The 20659-nt window shown below is 36.3% G+C and overlaps 1 protein-coding gene across 2 annotated transcripts in view; it reads right to left on the reverse strand.

Annotated features, from left to right (window-relative positions):
* Positions 1-20659, reverse strand: part of mcph1 (microcephalin 1) — a 114997-nt gene that overhangs the window by 68309 nt on the left and 26029 nt on the right. For both annotated transcript variants that reach the window (XM_051126729.1, XM_051126728.1), the window contains 4 exons: positions 20167-20267; positions 8087-8124; positions 815-977; positions 642-719 (listed from right to left, as the gene is read on the reverse strand). In XM_051126729.1, the coding sequence (XP_050982686.1) occupies positions 642-719; positions 815-977; positions 8087-8124; positions 20167-20267 (380 nt within the window). The remainder of the gene's footprint in view (positions 1-641; positions 720-814; positions 978-8086; positions 8125-20166; positions 20268-20659) is intronic.

Consider the following 20659-nt stretch of genomic DNA (forward strand, 5'->3'; position numbering starts at 1 on the left):
CAGCCCTGCCTCTATGTATTGGTTTTGCAAAATTATCTTTTTTTTTTTTTGTATTGTATATTTATATTGTATTTTACTTGATATACCCAACAGGGTGACATTTGTGTCATGGCCCTCAACAGATTTTGGGTTATTGAGCTTTCTGCATATCTCAGCTGAGAATTTAAAAATCGAGTGAATCGTGATCTCAAGATACTCCTTGCCATGCCCCTTAACATGCGGCATCATCGTATGCAATCAAGGAGTTGTGTTTTGAACAATTCATGTCCGTCCATCATAAGAGCAATACTGCTGTTTGATCAAGCTCAAATGGTGTTGATGCAAAGAAACTGCTCCACCAAAAACTTTACATAGCCTTCCTAAAGATCCAAACATTAAAAAATGCATGTCTTATTTTTGATGTGTATATGTGACTAAGATATAAAGTTCTTGTTTGTTTTTGTGAATTATTCTAAACATACTGAAGACAGCGCTACCGAGCATTTTGTTATGGGGCAATTCAGGCAAGTACATTTATTTTTTAATCTAACTATTTACACTTCATTTTCAGATAAGTTATTCTTGGTTGATGCCTGGGGTAAAAATTAAGTTCTTAATAGGTTTCATGAGATTCACTGTATTATAGAAATGCATGTACTTACAGGTGCAGCAGGGAAATGATCAGACAGCTCATAAGGCTCTTCAGGAACCCACTGCCTGTGCTCCAAACACCACAGAATCTGCACAGGAAAGCAAAAAAAAATTATACACAACATAAATAAACATACATACATTCACTTATTTAAAGCAGAAATACACACAAAGCCATACACACCCATTCAAATGAGAGAATCCAGCAGCCCCGTGCAATGCCTAACAAGATATTAAGAGTCCGCCGTGGGCTACCTGACACCACATGAGTGGTGCTTTCACACACATTATCCACTACTGTAAAACCACCCAGATTTCTGACCAGCTGGAAAACTATCTCCTGCTTCCTAAATTAAATACAAACACAAAACATACAAAAATCATAAACTCTGTGTTTGCCCAGTTTATTTTATAGGGTTTGAACCATCAGACATGCAAACGATATTTTTACTGGTGTCTGTTCACAATTTATCCAAAAATGTGCATACCCACATAGTTTGTATTTCTAACAAAACATTACTTACATTACTGTAATATATAATTACTCACAATGACATATTTTTGGTCATATTCTTGCTTTAGATCAGAACAGTTGGACATATGGGCAAAACCGGTAATATTTGATGGAATACGTGGAAAAAAAATATTTAAATAGTCATTTGTTGTGTGTGTATGGGTCGGGAATCAACAGGCTGTGGGCAGACTGTGGGTCAAATAGGCAATATCTATCCATGTATCCATCCTTCCTTTCGTGTATTTGAAAAGAGTTTTCTTAAGAGAGTAAGAGCATTCTGTAGGGTATATTCAGAATAGGCAGTGATTTACTTCATTTAAAAAATAATATTACCAAGTGTTATTTTATTTTGATCAACAGTGTAAAGTTAATCTAATTAACTAACTAAATTAAATTAGCCAATATAATACAACTGAACCCATTTCTGATTATTTCTTGACCAATATAGTCTACACAACAAATAGGAATCACAAACATGACACATGTAAATTAAATAATTTCAAATATAAAATTATTGTAATATCTTGTCAAAAATATAAATGGTTTGTCCGTAGACTGAAGGTAGTTTCTAATGCCAGACAAAGAAAATAAATGTTCTACAGTGTTGTAAAAACGTATTTGCCATCATTACTGTTTTTGTGTAAATTTAAGCTAGCGCCATGACATCCACAATTCAAGAGCGAAGCCTCGGTTTAGATTCCTGCAAACCTTTAGTACTGCCACCAACACAAACAAAGAGCTGCTCTAATGTGCTACTGCTAGCTTGGCGCAGAGCGAGTACAGGGCAAAGCAACTGGTTTGCTCAGAGTAAAGACTGACCGGGTTATAACCTGGGCTCTGAATGGTGTTGAGAACATTCAGATGCCTGAGAGAGGAGGTCCTTGTGACTCCAGAGTACAGTATCCACACCAGTGTGATGACTGACAGCCACACATAAACTCAAAACATTAGATTAATCATTAGATTAATCCGTGCTGAAGAGCAGTGCCAATGCACAATCCACGTAAGGATGATAATTCCACAAATAACTGCAACTGCAGGTTTCAAACAGAGATGGCGACAAAGAGGAAAAACTTACAGACTGCAGCTTTAAATGAGCTCTCTCATCATCTTTGTTCTCCTCTAACTCCTCCACCAATCACTGCATTGCACTCTGGTAGCTGTAGTTTCTTACAAATACCAAAATTAGGGTCCCATGATGTCCACCCCATCATCTGATCATTTTCTTCATCTTTCCAGCAGGTTTCTGTTGGTCAGGTTTTAAGGTCTGGCATTATACACATCTATTCACAAAACACATGGCAGGCAATTATGCCACATCTTGAACTCCCTTGTAGGTTTTATAGATCTCTCCAAGTCCACTCATTGGGCTACAGTGATAGTGCTCCAATATACAAGGTCCAAGATCCTTGGGAATGAAGAGATGATAGTGGAAACTCTCTGATAGCTGAGTTTTTTGGGTAAAGTTTATCTTGTATGACCTGTGATACTGTGCTTCTCCATTGTTCCAATGAGCCTGAAGTATTTTAACAATTTCAGGGTCACTGTGCTGTTTCTCCCAAATTAGTTTATTAGTAACTGGAAGTGTGCTGACATCCTTTTTATTTGAATACAAGCTGGGAATGATTTGTGAAAGGGTATCAGGAGCTGTGTTTAATTTTCCTTTCCGATACTCCACAATTAAATTGTACTTCCGCAATTGAAGAGCACATCAAATAAGATGGTTGGTTATTACCCACTGCAAAGCAGAATGGTCAGTAACGACCGTGAACATTCTGTGTTCAAGGGTAGCTCTGCCATTTGTCCAATTCCGATATTACGCCTAACCATTCCTTCTCCAAATTTGACTCAGCATGGTTAAAAGTCCTGCTGGCATAAGCTATTACCTTCTCCATAAATTGACCCTGATTTTTGGCCAACACTGCACCCAGTCCTGTCTCACTGGCATCCATGTATACCAGGGCTGGGCAGTTTCGGTCCTGGAGGGCCACTGTCCTGAGTTTAGCTCCAACCCTAATCAAACACCTGTCTGTAGCTTTTTCTAGCTTGTTCAGGTGTTTAATTAAGGTTGATGCTATGCTTTGTACAATATACTTTTGTCATTTTACTTCTACCATGTACTTTTGTACCATCTGGCCATCCTGAGAAACACTGAACTTCCTTAAGATTTCTTGGCACAGGACAGGTACTTATAGCTTCCACTTTACTGGGGTCTGCTGAAATGCTTTGGAAGTTTATTACATGAACCGGGAATGTCCTTTCATGCAAGTCCCTGTCAGCATATCCAGCATTGTTGCAGTGGTTGTTCTCCTTAATGGAAGCTTCCGTGTGGACACAGCACAGACAGAAGACGCATGTCATGTCTGTCTAGGAGCTTGACAGGTCCCACGCAAACAGGGCCAGGCTTGATTGCCATCTTCTGTCTTCACTGGAACTCTTGAGAGGGACTGACTGTAATCCACTTGTCAGTGATAATTCAACAGCGAAAAGAGACTTTTATCATTCAAGGAGAAGAATGATTCTAAAGAAATGCGGTTTAGCTTTGTTTTGATACAGTGCTGCTTGAAGGTTTTTGATCCCTTTAGAATTTTCTATTTTTCTGCTTAAATATAACCCAAAACATCATCATTATACGATTATCGATTTTCATACCTGAAAGTCGACAAAGAGAACCCAATCAAACAAATGAGATGGAAATATATAATTTGTCATTCATTTATTCAGGAAAATGATCTAATATTACATATCTGTGAGTGGCAAAAGTTTATGAATCTAGCAGTTAATTTGAAGGTGAAATTAGAGTCCATGTATTCAGAGGTGTTTTCAATCAATGGGATGACTATCAAGTGTCAGTGTGTGCACTGATTTATTTAAAGAACAAGGATATATCAAAGTCTGACCATGTTTGTGGAAGTGAATCATGGCACGAACAAAGGAAATCTCTAAGGACATCGAACTCTCTAGAGATGCTTCTGTAACCTTTTCCATCCTGATGAGCAACAACAACTTTTTCTGGACTCCACAAATCCACAATCAGACAGATTGCTTACACATGGAGGAAAGATGCACACCAGTAATCATTGTTGATAAATCTCACATGTTCTTAAACACCATGCTTGTTCACATCCATGGTCATTTGCATTCAGAAACGCCTCCAATGAACCATATTATGGTGACAACCCTCCTTTTATAAAAATCACATGAATGCATGACCTCACCGAAATCATGGCAAAGAAAGCGGTACAGACTGAAAAGCCATTCTGTGCTCACGCTAAATAGATCAGTGTAGTCTTTGAAAATGTGTTTTCTGCGCAGCACATGGTTTGCCGAATCCTGCAGCGAAGCGAGATCAGCCATGACACTACAGCTACATTTCAAATTACTTCCCAGCTGTCTTTTATAGCTTTTCACAGCAATTATGCAAATGTACAGCTTAAACTATAAAATGATTAATTGAGTAACTGCAATTTATAATTATATCTATATTATTATAATAAATCTAAATAAATTACTATAAATATATTTACATGAGAAAACACACACAGAGGCACTTTCTTTTTGTAGTATCACCATTCTACCACTAGATTCCGAGTAAGCATGCTTAGAGTTGTGTTTAAATTTACACACATTCCTATGTTTACAAGTACAAGTTGGTAGATCCCACATTTGCGTGAAACTGTTCTTATACGCTCATTACGCACACATCCGTGCGTACACACTGTTGATAAATGAGGGCCCTGGACTGATCAGCAGTTACAAAAAACGTTTGGCTGCAGTTATTGCTGCAAAAGGGAGTCACACCAGATACTGAAAGCAAAAATTCACATACTTTTGCCACTCACAGATATGTAACTCTGTGAGTATATAAGTATACATTTTCATCTCATTTGTTTGATTGGGTTCTCTTTGTCTACTTCCAGGACTTGTGAAAATCTGATGATGTTTTGGGTTATATTTATGCAGAAATATAGAAAATTCTAAAGGGTTCACCTTTGTAGTGCAAGAGCGTTATTCCAATCAGGCTATAGAATTTCTAAGAAGAGTCTGAAGTCTGTACAGAGATGCAAACAAGCTCTTTAAACAGGACGTTTCACAGCCAACCAGTGGCCAAGGCCTATGGTGGGATGATGTATAACCACGTCTTTATTTATGTCAAATTCTTAAATTTATATTGATAAATTATAATTGACAAATAAAACAATTGATAAATTCATTGATCAATGAAATCAGCATCAACAAAATTTATTTTGCATTGCAGAGGTGGTACAGAAGCACACAAAAGTAGCATTCAGTTACATTTACAGATTGTTTAATGGCATGAACGTATTTATGTTTTAAATATAAAGTTTTGAATACAAAAACGACTGAAATAATTAAAATGACAATTAAAAAAAATTAAACTAAATCCGTTTACAGTATTGCGTTTTGATCCTCGTCTACACTGGCATTTTCACCAAGTTTCAGAAACGATCTCCGTCCACACTACACAATCGAAAGCGCATGTCATATGACCATTCATAATGAGCATGATGTTGTTTAGACGGTCGCCAAGGACACATTGAGCGAATTTGGGCAGCCACGCCATCATTTCAAAAAGTCTCTGTTTTGGTTAGTTTACACTGAAATGCAATCCTGGAGTTTTAAAACTAAAGCGGGGACTGCAGCGTTTTCGAAAGTCTCCATTTTCGAGGGTTGAAAACACCGGAGTAGAGTAAACGACAGGTGTAACCGTAGCAAAAGTTATGTTTATCTTAGCTCAGCCCCTTTAGGATGAAAGGGAACAAGAAAACATCAATTTGAGCACTGAGAAGCACCCACAGTCTTTGCCATTGAATCATTTATTCAGTCGATTCGGTAAAGATGACTTATTCATAAACTAATGAAATGACTGTTTCTATGACTTGGTCACTGAATCATTGACTCACTCGAATGTTCAAAAATGAAGATTCAGTCAATAACGAAACACTGCTGTGTTTGTTCGGATAAGCTGATGCATTAGGGTTTCATAGAATATAGTACAATATAGAAGAATATGAAACTTTTACTCAGCGAGTAAAAATATGCAGTTTGGTGGCATTTAAAAGTATAACAGAGTACTTACACAAAATGTATGTAAATACAGTCGTCATTATTTTTCCCAATCAAATGTCTTAGTAATATGATATTTAAATGCTTAGTTTTAAAGTTTTAGGTAGTTTTATGTAGTGTTAAGCGTGGGAGGAAGTGTATCATTTTGATACTCCGTTTTGATTAACATGTTAACTTTTACAGTAGTCAACATTTGAAGTGGATCAAAAAAAAAAAAGTTCAAAGTTGTCCTAAGACAGAATGCATATTGTTTTGGTTTTAGGACAACTTTTTTTTTTTTTAAGATCTGTAATTTAGTAATTTATAACTGCCTTTCTGATTTACAAATAATTTAGCTAGTAAATATCTAATCTGCTGTTAAATTGCCTTAGAAGTAATGGTAGGTAGATATCTAATTAGCATAAATGGTAAGGAATGTTAACTGGGAAAGTTTCTAAAAATGCATCTACGTAGTTCCATATTAAACATATGGGAAATTTACATCATTTATGCTGTGCATCCTTTGATAATAACAGGACCAGTTAACTCACTATGTTGCGAAGACAGAGTACAACTCTTAAATGCTCAGTCAGAGTGTAATGAAGGCAAGTGGAAATTTATCTGCTAAACTTATTCTTAAGGCTGGAATACACTACCTGACTACATGAACAGATTTATAGAACACTGGGCATCACACATTTACTGACTTTGTAAATAGTGACTGGGAAATCTAGGGGAAAACTAGAGGAAAACTGGCCATGATATACTATACGACTGAGGATCATACACTAGCAAACTTTAAAGATGTTCTGATCACAAAAAACTCACACAGAAGCGTGTGCCTTGTTGCTAGGAGACAAGTGACAAATGAAAACAATGGCTGTGTCCGAAAGCCTAGTCAGCTGACTTGCTGCCTTTTTCAGGCAATGACTTCAAATCTGTGAAGGCAACTCCGGGAACAGTTTCGGACAGACTTCAGAGGCAACGGAATGTGACGTTGTTGCTAGGTTACCTAACAATTAAATTGAATCATTTTGGAGAAAAATGATCTTATACAGTTATAAATGCATTAATACATAAAGACCTCGATGTCATTACCCACCAAAGGTCTGTGCGTCAGAGAAGAGACTGAGAATAGCAGCTACTTTTTGCTTAAAAAAAATAAAAGCACTGATGCAAGTAATACTGCAGAACAGGTCATTGTTATTAGAGGCTGTTTCAATATTATTAGTAGTATATTGTAAATATTCTTACATACTACTCATTTGAACCCTTTTAACATTTTTATAAAATATTATTATTACAAACAATATATTGCTTATTTTTTTTACTAGTCAAAGTATATTATGGTCAAGATCTCATCTATTATAAAGTAACAATTTTAATTTCAACAGAATCTCTTTATTTATATAGCATATATGACGCACACGCACAGGATTGTGGGAAATCGAAGGCAGCAAAGGATACATCTATGCTGCCTACAAAATTTGATCAGAAGAAGGTACCTCCAGAGACAGGAAGTTAAGCACAATTTAGATTTGGACATGCCTTGATCCCTTCCTGCCTTGGAATGCTGCCTCCGAAGGCAGCATTTTAGAGCTTTCGGACGCAGCCAATGTGTTCCAACATCAGCTAAAAAAATAAAAAAATAAAAAAACATATTTGATATCCTCCGACTGAATGGAATTCAGGGACAAAAAGTTGTGTAGTGTATTCCAGGCTTTAGCTGTACAACTCAGTAACTGTGAGTGAAAACAAACTATTTATTTTATGTGAGCTATTTACAAGAAGATGGGTTGTACCCATGCAGCACAATAGCTAGCTTTATTATTTTCAGTTTTTAATAGTACACAGAAAACAGTCATAGATACTCACTCAGTGGGCATGCTTGTCATTACCAAGGATCTATTTTTCTGTAAAGACAAAAAAAGAAAAATTAAAAACACTAAAAGATTAGATATTTTTTGCAATTCATTTCTTTTTACTAATACACAATGATTTTGATGACATTTAACTAAACTTCTATTATTTCAGACAAATGTACTATTGAGCTCTTGATTTGTGGAAGCATAAACCAGTAAACACATGCCGGATATCTGCATATTTGGTGAACAAAGAGGAAACGAAACCAAGGTCATACGGGAGGGGAAGCAGTTGAGAGTGTTTAAGCACAAAACACTGTGGCACCGTTTCATCCGTCCCCTGTACCCTGGCTTCAGTACAACAGCTCCGTAGTACAAACACATAAATTGCCTTCCTCTCTATTCCCCTACAGGAAGTTGGGGCTTACATCCTTCAGTGAACAGGGCAGCTAAAACAGGTTCATACATAACATGTTTACCAAGATGCTTTCTGACACCATGACACAAATATGTGGCCAGGTGCAAGCGGATATTATGGTCAGTAGAAGTTAAAGACATTGCTTGTAAAATATGATGGCAGACTGTTCAAGGAAGACAATTCTGACTAAAAAAAAAAAAAAAAAAAAAAAAAAAAAATGTAGCTACAACATTCTCAACATGTATAACACATAACATATCTGCAAACTCACAAGAGTTGAAAAAGGTGGCATGTTCATGAATTTAATTGATGTAGGGGGGTCTAGGTGCATTTGTAAACGTAAAGCATTTCATTGTAACAAATTACAAAGTAATTATATTACAATCTGATGACTTGTTTGCACTAAAATTTTATTTATTTCCAAATACAGCTCCAAGAGCTCAAAGTCTTAAAGCAGCAAAATAAAATGGCATGGTTACTTCAGTAAATGTGTTATTATTTAATGCTTGTATTTGTTAATATTAAGTTTAGGGTAGGGTTTAGAGTACAAGAGAAATAACATGTTCATGTTCATAAATTTACTTGAAGTAGGGGGGTATAGGAGCATTTGTAAATGTAAAGCATTTCATTGTAACTAATTACAAAGTAATTATATTACAATCTGATGACTTGTCTGCGCTACATTTGTTTTTGAGCTCCAAGAGCTCTATTTTTCTGTAAAGACAAAAAAAGAAATTAAAAACACAAAGATTATATATATATATTTTTGTAGTTAATAATACACTTAATGATTTTGATGACATTTAACTAAACATCTATTATTTTTATAAATAACTAATAATAAATAAATAATAAATAAATAATAATAATGCCTGACTGGGTGGGTATGGTGGCTGCCATATGGAAACACCATCCCTGCTGTACGCACTCTGCGGTGGTTTGCGTGATGTAGCACAAAACCAGACTTCTTTCGCCTCAACGGAAAGCATATTTACACTGTCTCAATTGCTCCCTATCGCCTATATAGTGCACTAAAACCATTCACCATTTAGAAAACACTAAATTTTTAGCGCTGATTTAGCGTCTATGAATACAAACGCAGTTTTACTTCAAGTTACAAAATAAGAACAAATCAAATCAAGATGTGAAGTCAAGAAAAAAAAAAGGATGAATTATGTCTGACAGGTAACATCTTTTTCCACAGTAATAGCAACACACGTTGCAATCAGCTGTTATAGCAGTCATTAAATAGACAAAGCCAGAATCTTATCTTTTTTTTTTAATAAAAGTACAAAAAGTACTGTAGAAAGCCTGGAGAAATATAATTTACTTTTTGAACTTATTTTTTCTGGTATTATCAGGAACTACTGGGACAGTAATAAACATCTACCAGTCAATCATGATTGACAGATTGGCCACCACCATTTCAAATGATGGGAATTCAATACTACAACATAACCACAATTTGACTAAGAAAATACACACTAATTCACGTAGACAATATCTGTTTCTGCATGTCATGCACAGTATTGTATAAGTAAATTATATAGTGTAATTTTCAGTTTGCATTTGTGACCAACATTAACGCATATAAATTAATGTATTAAAGGAGAAGTCCCCTTTCAGAACAACAATTCACAAATAATTTACTCACCCCCTTGTCATCCAAGATGTTCATGTCTTTCTGTCTTCAGTCGTTATTATGGTTTATAAATTATGGTTTTTGAGGAAAGCATGTCAGGATTTTTCTTCATATAATGGACTTCAGTTGTGCCCCCGATTTTGAACTTCCAAAAGGTAGTTTAAATGCAGCTTCAAAGGACTCTAAATGATCCCAGCCGTGGAAGAAGGGTCTTATCTAGCGAAGCGATCGATCATTTTTTTCGGAAAATAAAAATGTGTATACTTTTTAAAGCACAAAAGTTCGTGTAGCACAGGTTCTGGCATACACGTTCACGACGTACTATTGAATCAGGTCGAAAGGTCAGGCCGAACATAGGCAGAACCACAACCCCAGTGTTTACAAAGTGAACGCGCAAAGACTAAGAAAGTGCAAGTAAGTCAAATGCTGTTTACAAACAAAAAGGTACAATGTATCGGACGATTCTGAAGTTGTAGGAGAAAATAAGATGGAGTTTTTCGCCATACTCTACAATTTTTAGCCAGAATACACAGACGATGAACTTAGACATGATTCATATTAGTGATGGGAAGTTCGGATCATTTTACCGACTTGGACCTTTGAGTCTCATTCAGCAAAATGAACAAATCTTTTTGAGACATTTCGTTAATTTTAGCAATATCAGCATCACAGCCCCATAAGATGAATAAACGACTCGAAAAACCTGTGAACTAAATCCAGTATGGAACCTAATAGGATGTTGCGCATACGCGACTGAACGAATCACTCCCCAAGACGACTAGTTCTTTGCGAGTCACATCAAAGATTCAGGGCAGTCATGGCCTAATGGTTAGAGAGTCGGGCTTGTAACCCAAAGGTCGCTGGGAGCGTTTATGCTGAGATGTTAGGCAACACACAAACATAATATTTCACGTAAATTTTGTGGACGTACGGAAAAAAAAGTTAGTAACGTATCTAATTACTTTTGAAATAAAGTAATCAGAACAGTAATTTGATTACTTTAAAAGAAGTAATCAGTAATTACATTTTCAGAGTAACTTGCCCGACTTGCTCAAAATCGGGGGCACAGTTGAAGTCCATTATATGAAGAAAATCCTGAAATGCTTTCCTCAAAAACAATCATTTCTTTACGACTGAAGACAGAAAGACATGAACATCTTGGATGACAAGGGGGTGAGTAAATTATTTGTAAAATGTTGTCCTGGAAGTGGACTTCTCCTTTAAGAAACTAGGCTACCACGCAAGTACGGTAAGGAGGATATACAAATGTACATAATTCACTGATATAAATGTGATGACTCATAGGATTAATTTATTTAGTAATGAATAGTATTAGTAATTTCTTCTTTTGCTGTCAACACAATAGAAAAAAGTGCTGCAGAGAAAAAAAAAAAAAAAAAAAAAAAAATGGTAGCCTATTTGTTATTTTTATTTGTCTTATCAAAATACAAAATTCAATTAACATTTTGCTCTCAACACAGTGGGAAAATATATTTACCACCATATTTACTGTACAAAGTAAAGCAAAAGTGAAGCTAACTTAACGCTAATGTAGCTTATGGTTACCCTGATAGTTCAAGAGCCACACTGGACAGTATTGTAATTGGTTAGCTTGTGAACATCTAGCATGCTAAGCTAAATAGCATGTCAACAAACAAAGCCATGTTCAACTTCAGAGAGGTATTTCTCGGAAAACAAAAGTATTTTTCCTCTCACTCCATTCAGTTCTTTCTGTGTGGTTCAGTCCAAAGGTCATCTGGTCCGATTTTAGACAAAATTTGTAGGAGAAGTAGTGAAAAGAAACGAGTTGTTTAATAAAACAATATAAAAAGAACAAAATTGGGACAATGTTTTCAAAAGTTATAAGTGTTTTTCCAAAAATCACTATCTCTCTGGAACAATAGGTGGCGCTGTGTTCAGACTACCAGGGTACGTCCAAGCACATGCTTTTGACGATTCCTTTAAATTTTTGTGCCGATATGTCAGGTGGTTAAAAAAAAACATGATAAATATGATAAATATGACGACAAATGGTTCAGACGATCCGGGCAAAAATCACCATCCACAGATTCGGCATGACCCAAGTAATACATATATCATGATTTTCTGACTAACCATTCAAAAGTTATTAGTTAAAAACAGCCATTTATGTTATCTCGTATCCATAAGTGGCACTGTTCGCAACTTTGGCATGTATCCTCAGATAATGGTAGTGATACAGCATATAAAGTTTAATTATGATTGACTGAAGTTTGGCTGACATACAGCCTCTGAACCAATTTTGGGTTAACGTCATTAAGTTCACATCATCATAACTTTTAAATCAAGATGAATAGAAAAATTCTGTTCAGTCATTTCTATGCCAATTCTAGGAAGAACTGGACTAATTCTGAAGGAGTAGCAGCAAAAACTTTTCTAAATGGCGGTTACTGTAATGGGTGGAGTCTTAATGTAAGCTATTATATGTGATTAACATGAGAATAGTAATAAGGTGTATTAAATTTGGCATTTTTTAATTAATCAGCATCAGCCGATTGTGCTGCATATTAGGCAGATTAATATTCTAGTCTTTGTTAATAGGCAGCCACATCTGTGAGCAGCTAAGTGTTGTGGTGGAACGTGTAACACTGCCTCGAGTGCAATTCAGAAGAAACTTATGGCTAAAAGTGCACATTAAACTAATCCTCATTAAATGAGTCTGTGGGTTAAGCAGTTATAAGCAGCAGAACAGGGATGTAAACACTCACAGATCTTCCCATTATAAAAAAAACGAGTGAAGCCGCTAAATTGTCCTGCTAAAAAAAAAAAAAAAAAAAAAAAAAAAAAAAAAAAAAATATGAGTCATTAGTATGATTGACAGTGATAACTTGGCAATGGACCAAACAAACTATCTTAGAAGCAGATGTCAAAATAGAGCTGCGCATTAATGCAGAGTAAATTCAGAGAAACAAAACTACAGCAGCAACAAGTCTGTGTTGGCTGAATATATAGCAGCTTGTACAGTTAAAGATAAAACTTATTATAAAAAATTACGATAAAAAATGTTTATTATACTTAGTACAGTAAAAGTACATACCTTTATTATAATAGTAATTATATAATAAATTCAAAAGCAAGACATTAAAACTAGGAAGTGGAATGTTAACTGAGCTAATGAGTGATCCTCTGCTGCCATCTACTAGATATAATGGTAATTTCATGTCATTTTCATCTTAAGTCTTTGTTTTACATCTGGATTTTTGGATTTTTTTTCTGGGTGCTACTCTGTGTAACACTACTCTTGTATTGTTTTGTTTTGAATTATATTTATTTTACTGAAAAAATAAATAAAATCAGGGGGTAAAAATAAACAGTCCAAAAACAAAACAAAACAAAAAACAAAACAAAACATCGCCATCATATATCGGCCATCAGCTGCCCCGATTTCTAAATATCGGCATCGGCCAGAGAAAAAGCCATGTCGGTCGACCTCTAATCACTTGCTAGTTTAGCTCTTAAACTCTTTCCCCGCCATTGACGAGTATGTACATACATACGTACATACGTACATACGTACATACATACATACATACATACATACATACATACATACATACATACATACATACATACATACATACATACATGTGCTTGAATGTTTTAATTTACAAGGCTTTAAAGCACATGCTAATTATTGTGAGCATGCAGCAGTGGCTGACTGCAGCAAAGACAGATCAGTCATCTGACCCAAGCATCTTTCACACTGGTCTCTGGCCATCAGTCATTATTGTTAAAGGAGTCATCAGATGCCCATTTTCCACAAGTTGATATGATTCTTTAGGGTGTATAATATACAAAAATTCTCCATGGTTGTGTAAAACAACAACCTTTTTACCTTGTCAAAATGAGCTCTGCAAAAATGATACCATTCTGAGGGGATTGCTCCTTTAAATGCAAATGAGCTCTGCTCGCCCCGCCCCTCTCTTCCCTGCTGTGAAGTGACGAGCCTGTTTACTTTAGCTAAACTTGCTAACTAGCACATTATTAGGAAAGGCGATAAAGATTCTTAAAAAACACCTTATACTCACTTCTGCTGTAAGTGAAGCTGGATCACGAATGATTTGTGCGGACATAGACGGATATATGTAGATCAGGAGCCGCATTCCCTTCACAAATAAACGTAATCCGCTGCATCTTAAGCAGCTTAGATGTCGGGAGTAAATGATGACCATGACAATGTTCATTGTTACATCCAGCAAAACAACACCTCAAATCGCTCAATCAGAGATATTCTTGTCTAACTTACATCCCTGCTCAGGCATCGAAACAATGGTGCTCGGACTGTTACAGCAGATCTGAGGTAAGACGGTCATGTCAATCAACTATCGTAGGAGTGGTCTCTGTCGGTGTGACGTCCGAGAAAGGCTCGATTTGAAAAAGGGGATATTATTTTTTACAGATTACTTAAAAACCACTGCATGGACTTTTATTATTATAGGGTAGATTTGCACATACACTGCCAACACACATTAGTGTTCAAACAACATGAAAAAGTGTACTTCTTGTATCCGATGACCCCTTTAAGCTCTGACCTGGTTATGATCAGATATGTTGGTTTAGCTTGTCAGTATGATTGAAATGTATCCATTTATTTGTAAAATAAATCTCTACTGAAAACAAAAGTAGTTTTCCCGTGGCTCCCTGTAGTGGACTGCAGTTGTCCTCTAGATGGGGCATTTTTGCTCAGCCAATGCAAGACTACAGAAAGTTTTTGATTTTTAATAATTAATGCTATGATAATGATTATAATGATTATCAAGCCAACATAATAAAATAAACGTCTCTGGCTATTGTTGTAACCTCGGTTCTCTGAGAACGGGAATGAGACATTGTGAGAATCATTGTGGGAACTCATCCCCTTCTCCAATTTCCTGAAAAATTATAGGATACAGCCAGTTCTTAAAAAAAAACAAAAACAAAAAAAACAAAAAAAAAAAGTAGTAAAACGCCATCCAAAAGCCAGAGGGCGCTCTCGCCAAATTTGCCCAGCAGAAGAAAGGTAATGGAAATCCCTACAACCGTAGCTGAATAAACAGAAGACTGAACTGTTTTCATTTATTCAACATAACTAATAAAAAGATTACTACAACAATGGTTTGCCAAAATCTTCACCGGGGGAAATGTTGGGAAAGTCTGGCTCCCGGCCAGCGCAACGTCAAAGCATCCCCTATCAGTGGGAAGAGAGAGAGCGAAAAGAACACTGGGCAGTGTGTGTTCTTTTTAAAAAAAAAATAAAAAATAAAAAAATAAAATAAAATCACAAACAGATCCACTTTCACCTTTCTAAAGTGGTCCCAAATCATCTGAACCAAGCAGGGATGCAGCCTCCACTCTCCGTGAGGAATTCCATTCCTCAAAGGCATGTGCGCTCCATAAGTAGTTTAGGAGACCGGGAATATACACCGCTCTGATGGAGAATTAGTTACAATCTGCCCACAACAGAAGGCTCACTGCCTACTTGAAAAGGGCTCTGGACCGCATGCCATCCTGGCAATATATGTACGAAACTGCAGACATGCTGTCAGTGCTAATCAGCACATATCACTGCTCCAACTGTGGCAGAAAGGCCATTACAGCTAAGGAGACCACCCTCAGTTCCAAGCGGTTTATGTGCCAAAATTCCCAGATATGTTATAGACTGATTCTGGGGGAACATGCTCTTTTGCCTTACAGACTCCAGATAGCAAGCAGCATATCCGTATGACTGATAAGCAAGTAAGTATGATCAGCCAGTCGTCCAGATAATTTAGAATGCTTATACCGTTCACTCTCGAGGGGAAAGTTTTGCATCTATGCATATGTGCCCTCGAATGAGAATCTCAGGAAGCATTTGTGGGGCGTCACAATATGAATATGGAAGTATGTATCATTCAGATCTACAAATGCAATCCAGTTGGTGAATGGGCCTCAGGTCCAGAATCACACAGTGTACCCCATTTATCTTGGGCACCACAAAATTGAGGCTGTAAACCCCACTCTCAAGCTTCCTCTGAGGGAGTCGCTTTATCATTCCTTTTACAAGCAGACTGTGAACTTCCTGTCTCAACATTTGAGGCAATGTTAGTGTCAAAGTCATGTCATTGAAACAGGGTGGTCTGTGTCACCTAGCTGGGCAAAATAGCTTGCTGGCGGGGAAATGGCTTGTGGAGGATAACACCAGGAGGCCATAAGAGACAGAGACAGCGGCTCTGCTCAGAAGCAGAGTGAGTAACGCTGCATCGAAAGAATGAGGAGGAAACAGCTCTTTTTGAGAGAACACTTGTGTTGTTATTGCGTAAACTGAGTTTTACGACTGCAGGAGCAAGGGGAAAATAATGCAGGCTACGATGCTTGGGGCCGGGAATCCAGTGAGCTCCCTCCTCATCTTGGCAAGTCCGTCAGGATGAATGCTTTGCAGCTGAGGACGGTGGATGGAATGCATGCGGGGGCATGACGTGACTCACCGCCTGCACTCGACGGGTGAACTGCTAAAATTGACGCAACGGTGGTGCGGGTGTGAGTTAGACGGGTGACAGGCACGGGTATTTGATCTTTGGACTCAATTTGGTCTGTTTTTGATGGAAATACTGATAAATTATAACACATTTACATGTGTTTAGCATCAAGAGGATCGTTATGCATCACTCAGACTATTATGAGAATAAAATGGAAACAATTAATGGTTTAGTTTGGTAAAACTGAACATCATAAATGGGGGCTATCTTGCCCCACCATTGGAGCAAAATGACTCCTTATCCGGGGCAAGAAGCCCTGGGGGTGTCTGACTTTTACAGAACATTTTATCTTTTATTTAATTTAACATTTTAACTAAATTAATCCTAATCATTTTATTTTTGGAAAATATAACTAAATTGGTAAAACTGCATTTTGACAATTAAATTAACTGAAATTAAATGTTTTATAATAACTAAAGTACAGACGCACAGTTTGAGAGAGGTGTCTGAAAAGCAATTACACTCATCAAATGAACCTGAAAACATCACAACATAACAATTACAATGCAGCGACGTATATTATTATTAATTATTCTTATTCTTAAAGGAGTATGTACTTAAGGCAAAGAATTAATGTGAACTTCAACGAGCGCTTGTTTCCAACAAACTTTTTCCGTATGACACACTAAGCTTGGTGGCCAGTTCTTGCACTCTGTTATGAAGTCTTTAGTCACAAAAAGAGAAAAGGGGCCAGTCTCTATTCTGGTCCTTCCCAACAAAACTACTGAGAGCTTATAGATTAGACATAAAGGACTGCCATATAGGTGTGGGCCACATGACGACATCTAACAAAAAAATTAAGTTACTACAAGGTCAACCGATATAGCACCAAAGGCCAATATATTGGCATTTCTATCGGCACCGGTCAATACATTTGTTTTACTCAGCTGATGGGTCAGAAACAGGACTTTTATTTTGACAGCCTTGAGAACACCAGTGCCTTAGTGTCAGAGCTCCTATTCTTTGTCTAAATTATTTTGTTTTCTCTATTTAAAGGGGTAATCGGATGCAAAGTTCACTTTTACATGTTGTTTGAACATTAATGTGTGTTGGCAGTGTATGTACAAAGCTACCCTAAAATGATCAAAATCCATGCAGTGGTTTTTAATTAATCTGTAAAAATCTATGTAAATGTATCTCTTTTTTCCAAATCGTTGTGGCGTCACACCCACAGAGGCCGCTGCCACGATAGCTGATTGACATGAACGTCTTACCTTAGATCAGTTGTAACAGTCTGCCCTCTTTTTTCAATGCCGGAGCAGGGATGCAAGTTAGACAAGAATATCTCCGATTGAGCGATTGAGGTGTTGTGTTGTGGGATGTAATAATGAACGTAGTGGTCGTCATTTATGCCCGACATCTGAGCCGCTGAAGATGCAGTGGATTACATTTGTTTGTGAAGGGAATGCACCTCCCGATCTACATATATCCGTCTCTGTTCGCGCGAATCATTCATGATTCGGCTTCACTTACCGCAGAAGTGAGTATAAGGTTTTTTTTTTTTTTTGGTTTGTTTTTTTTTGTTTTTTTAAATGAATCTTTGCGATCGTCTTTCCTAATAATGTGCTAGTTAGCAAATTTAGCAGCTAAACGCGGCTAAAGTAAACAGGCTTGTCTCTCCACAGAGAGAAGAGAGGGGTGGGGCGAGCAGAGCTCATTTGCAAAATGAAATTATTTTTGCAGAGCTCATTTTGACAAGGTAAAAAGGGTGTTGTTTTACACTACCAGTGAGAATTTTTAACTAAAGTATATTATAGACTTTTCATTAAGACCCTAAAGAATGATATCAGCTTGTGGAAAATGGGCATCCGATGACCCCTTTAACATTTCTAATAAATTATGAGACATAAACTGTTAAAAGGTAAATTAAGTATACAAAAGTATATGAAATGGTTTTTATAGCATTTACTACTCTAATAGCAGTAAGCTAAAAAGGGTAAAATAATACTTTATCATCTGCTGTCAGCATTTAGCTAATGCACATTTATATAATTTAAACAAGTCTTTGAATATCTAAGAAACATTTCATTTTTTTAAACATACAAATTTGCAAGTTTTGGTGAATCAAACTGAAATCTTAATCTTCTTTTAATCTGTGATTTCAAACTATGCTGCACTACAGTTGGCTATGTTATATTCACTGTGTACTCTAAGTAAAATTAGTGGTACCATTTCTTTACTTGGGGGGAAAAAACAAACAAACAAACCATGATTCCCACTGCAGACAGATTTACCAGATTACTGTGTGTAATGTTTGTGTTTAGTTTAGTTTAATTCATACTCAACTTATTACATTTCATTATTTGTGAAAAATACTATAGTAGGAATACAGAATCAAGAAGTTGCTATTTAAAGTATGAATCTGTTTATATTAATTTATCAAGTTACATTTTTTCCTTCAACTGCAAATAATTTCAACTTTAGTAAATATGTACAATAAATCTCAATGAAATGCTCATACTCTGCATTCAGATCACCTGTGAGGTCATCCACTAAATTATTTACCACAATGGAATAGACCCCAATGTGATCAATTTGAATTTGCTCAGTGACACAGTTTTTGTGGAATCAAATCAAACAGAGAAAGTGTCTAGAGATGAAAGCCCTTTCTCTCTGTGGCAGGAGTTTTTTTTTTTTTTCTTTCAAGCAGAGAGAAAGCAAAAAGAGAACTCTGCCAGGTGCAAGTCACAGTGGCAAAGAAAACAGACAGGAAGCCAGGAAGGCAACAAAGAGAGTAGCATATAACAACTGCATCTGAATTAATTACTATGCTGTATTACTAGGCCATGCTATGCTTCTCCATGAACACAAGCATCAAGCCGAAAGCATGGGTTAAAATGCAGCTTTAAAAAACTTGTTAAATTGTAAAGGAGGCAAAATACTACATATGGAAAACAGCCATTTGGCATCCAGGATAACTTTAAGAATGGTATCCTAATAAGTGGGAAAGTGGGGGAAACAGAAAAAAAAAAAAAAAAAAACAGTTGCATCAAATTAGATGTCAACAAGAGTAAGTTGACACACACCCTCAAAGGGTGTGTGTCACGAGGTAAAACAAAACAGACCAAATCACATACTTTCATGTTAATGTAAATAAACAGTTTGTGCCAGCCACAACACATTTGATGCCATGAATTACTGCCTTAAAATAAATCATTTCAAAATTTGATTTTTGTTTACTTTTATAAAAAATAAATAAATAAATAAATAGTGTGTTTGTGCTAAATAATCACAGTAGTCTGGTTTTGGTTGAAGCACAGGAAAGCCACAGTTAAGCACAGGAAAAAGAACAACACATCATCAGTCCAGGCAAACACGAGTAAAAATGCATCATTGTACCAAAAAAAAACAACAAAAAAAAAAAAAACAACCACCACCAAGTAATGCATCTGTGATGTGACTTTTTTTTCTCAAATATACCTTTATCAAATTTTTGCCCAACTGAAATGTTTAATACTATCTAAAAGACATGGAAACAACTAAAACTGTAGTTACCTTACCTTCATGTACTTGTCCTTTTTCATATTTATTGGTTTGCTACTCATTTCAGGACTTCTCTCAATGCTCCCATCAGTTGTGCTTTTATTTTCTTTCCCTACAACTGATATAACGCAAACAAAGAAAGAAAGTTGAGTTGAGAGTAGAGGAAAGCACCACATAGCAGGTGCACAGTGACACAGCTGAGCAGCAGATAAGAGTGTTTCTTAAAATGTTTATTCAACCATGTAACATTTTAAAAGCATGCTTTTAAAACATTTTTTTAACTATTTCTCAACTAACACAAAGGATATTCCTTGCTTTTAAGTATAAAAATGTAAAGAATTTCATCTTATCACAGTTTAGCAGGGACCTAGATTTCATTGCATAGCCAGAGAGTACAATTTGATACAGCTTCTGGGGTGTACATTTTCATCTAAAATACAGCTTTTACATTTTAGCACTTCCTACATATGCCAGTCCTAGCTTTGTGAATTATAAACTCAGCTGTGCTTA

The sequence above is a fragment of the Labeo rohita genome, chromosome 13, assembly GCF_022985175.1.
Source record: "Labeo rohita strain BAU-BD-2019 chromosome 13, IGBB_LRoh.1.0, whole genome shotgun sequence".
NCBI classification, from domain to species: domain Eukaryota; kingdom Metazoa; phylum Chordata; class Actinopteri; order Cypriniformes; family Cyprinidae; genus Labeo; species Labeo rohita.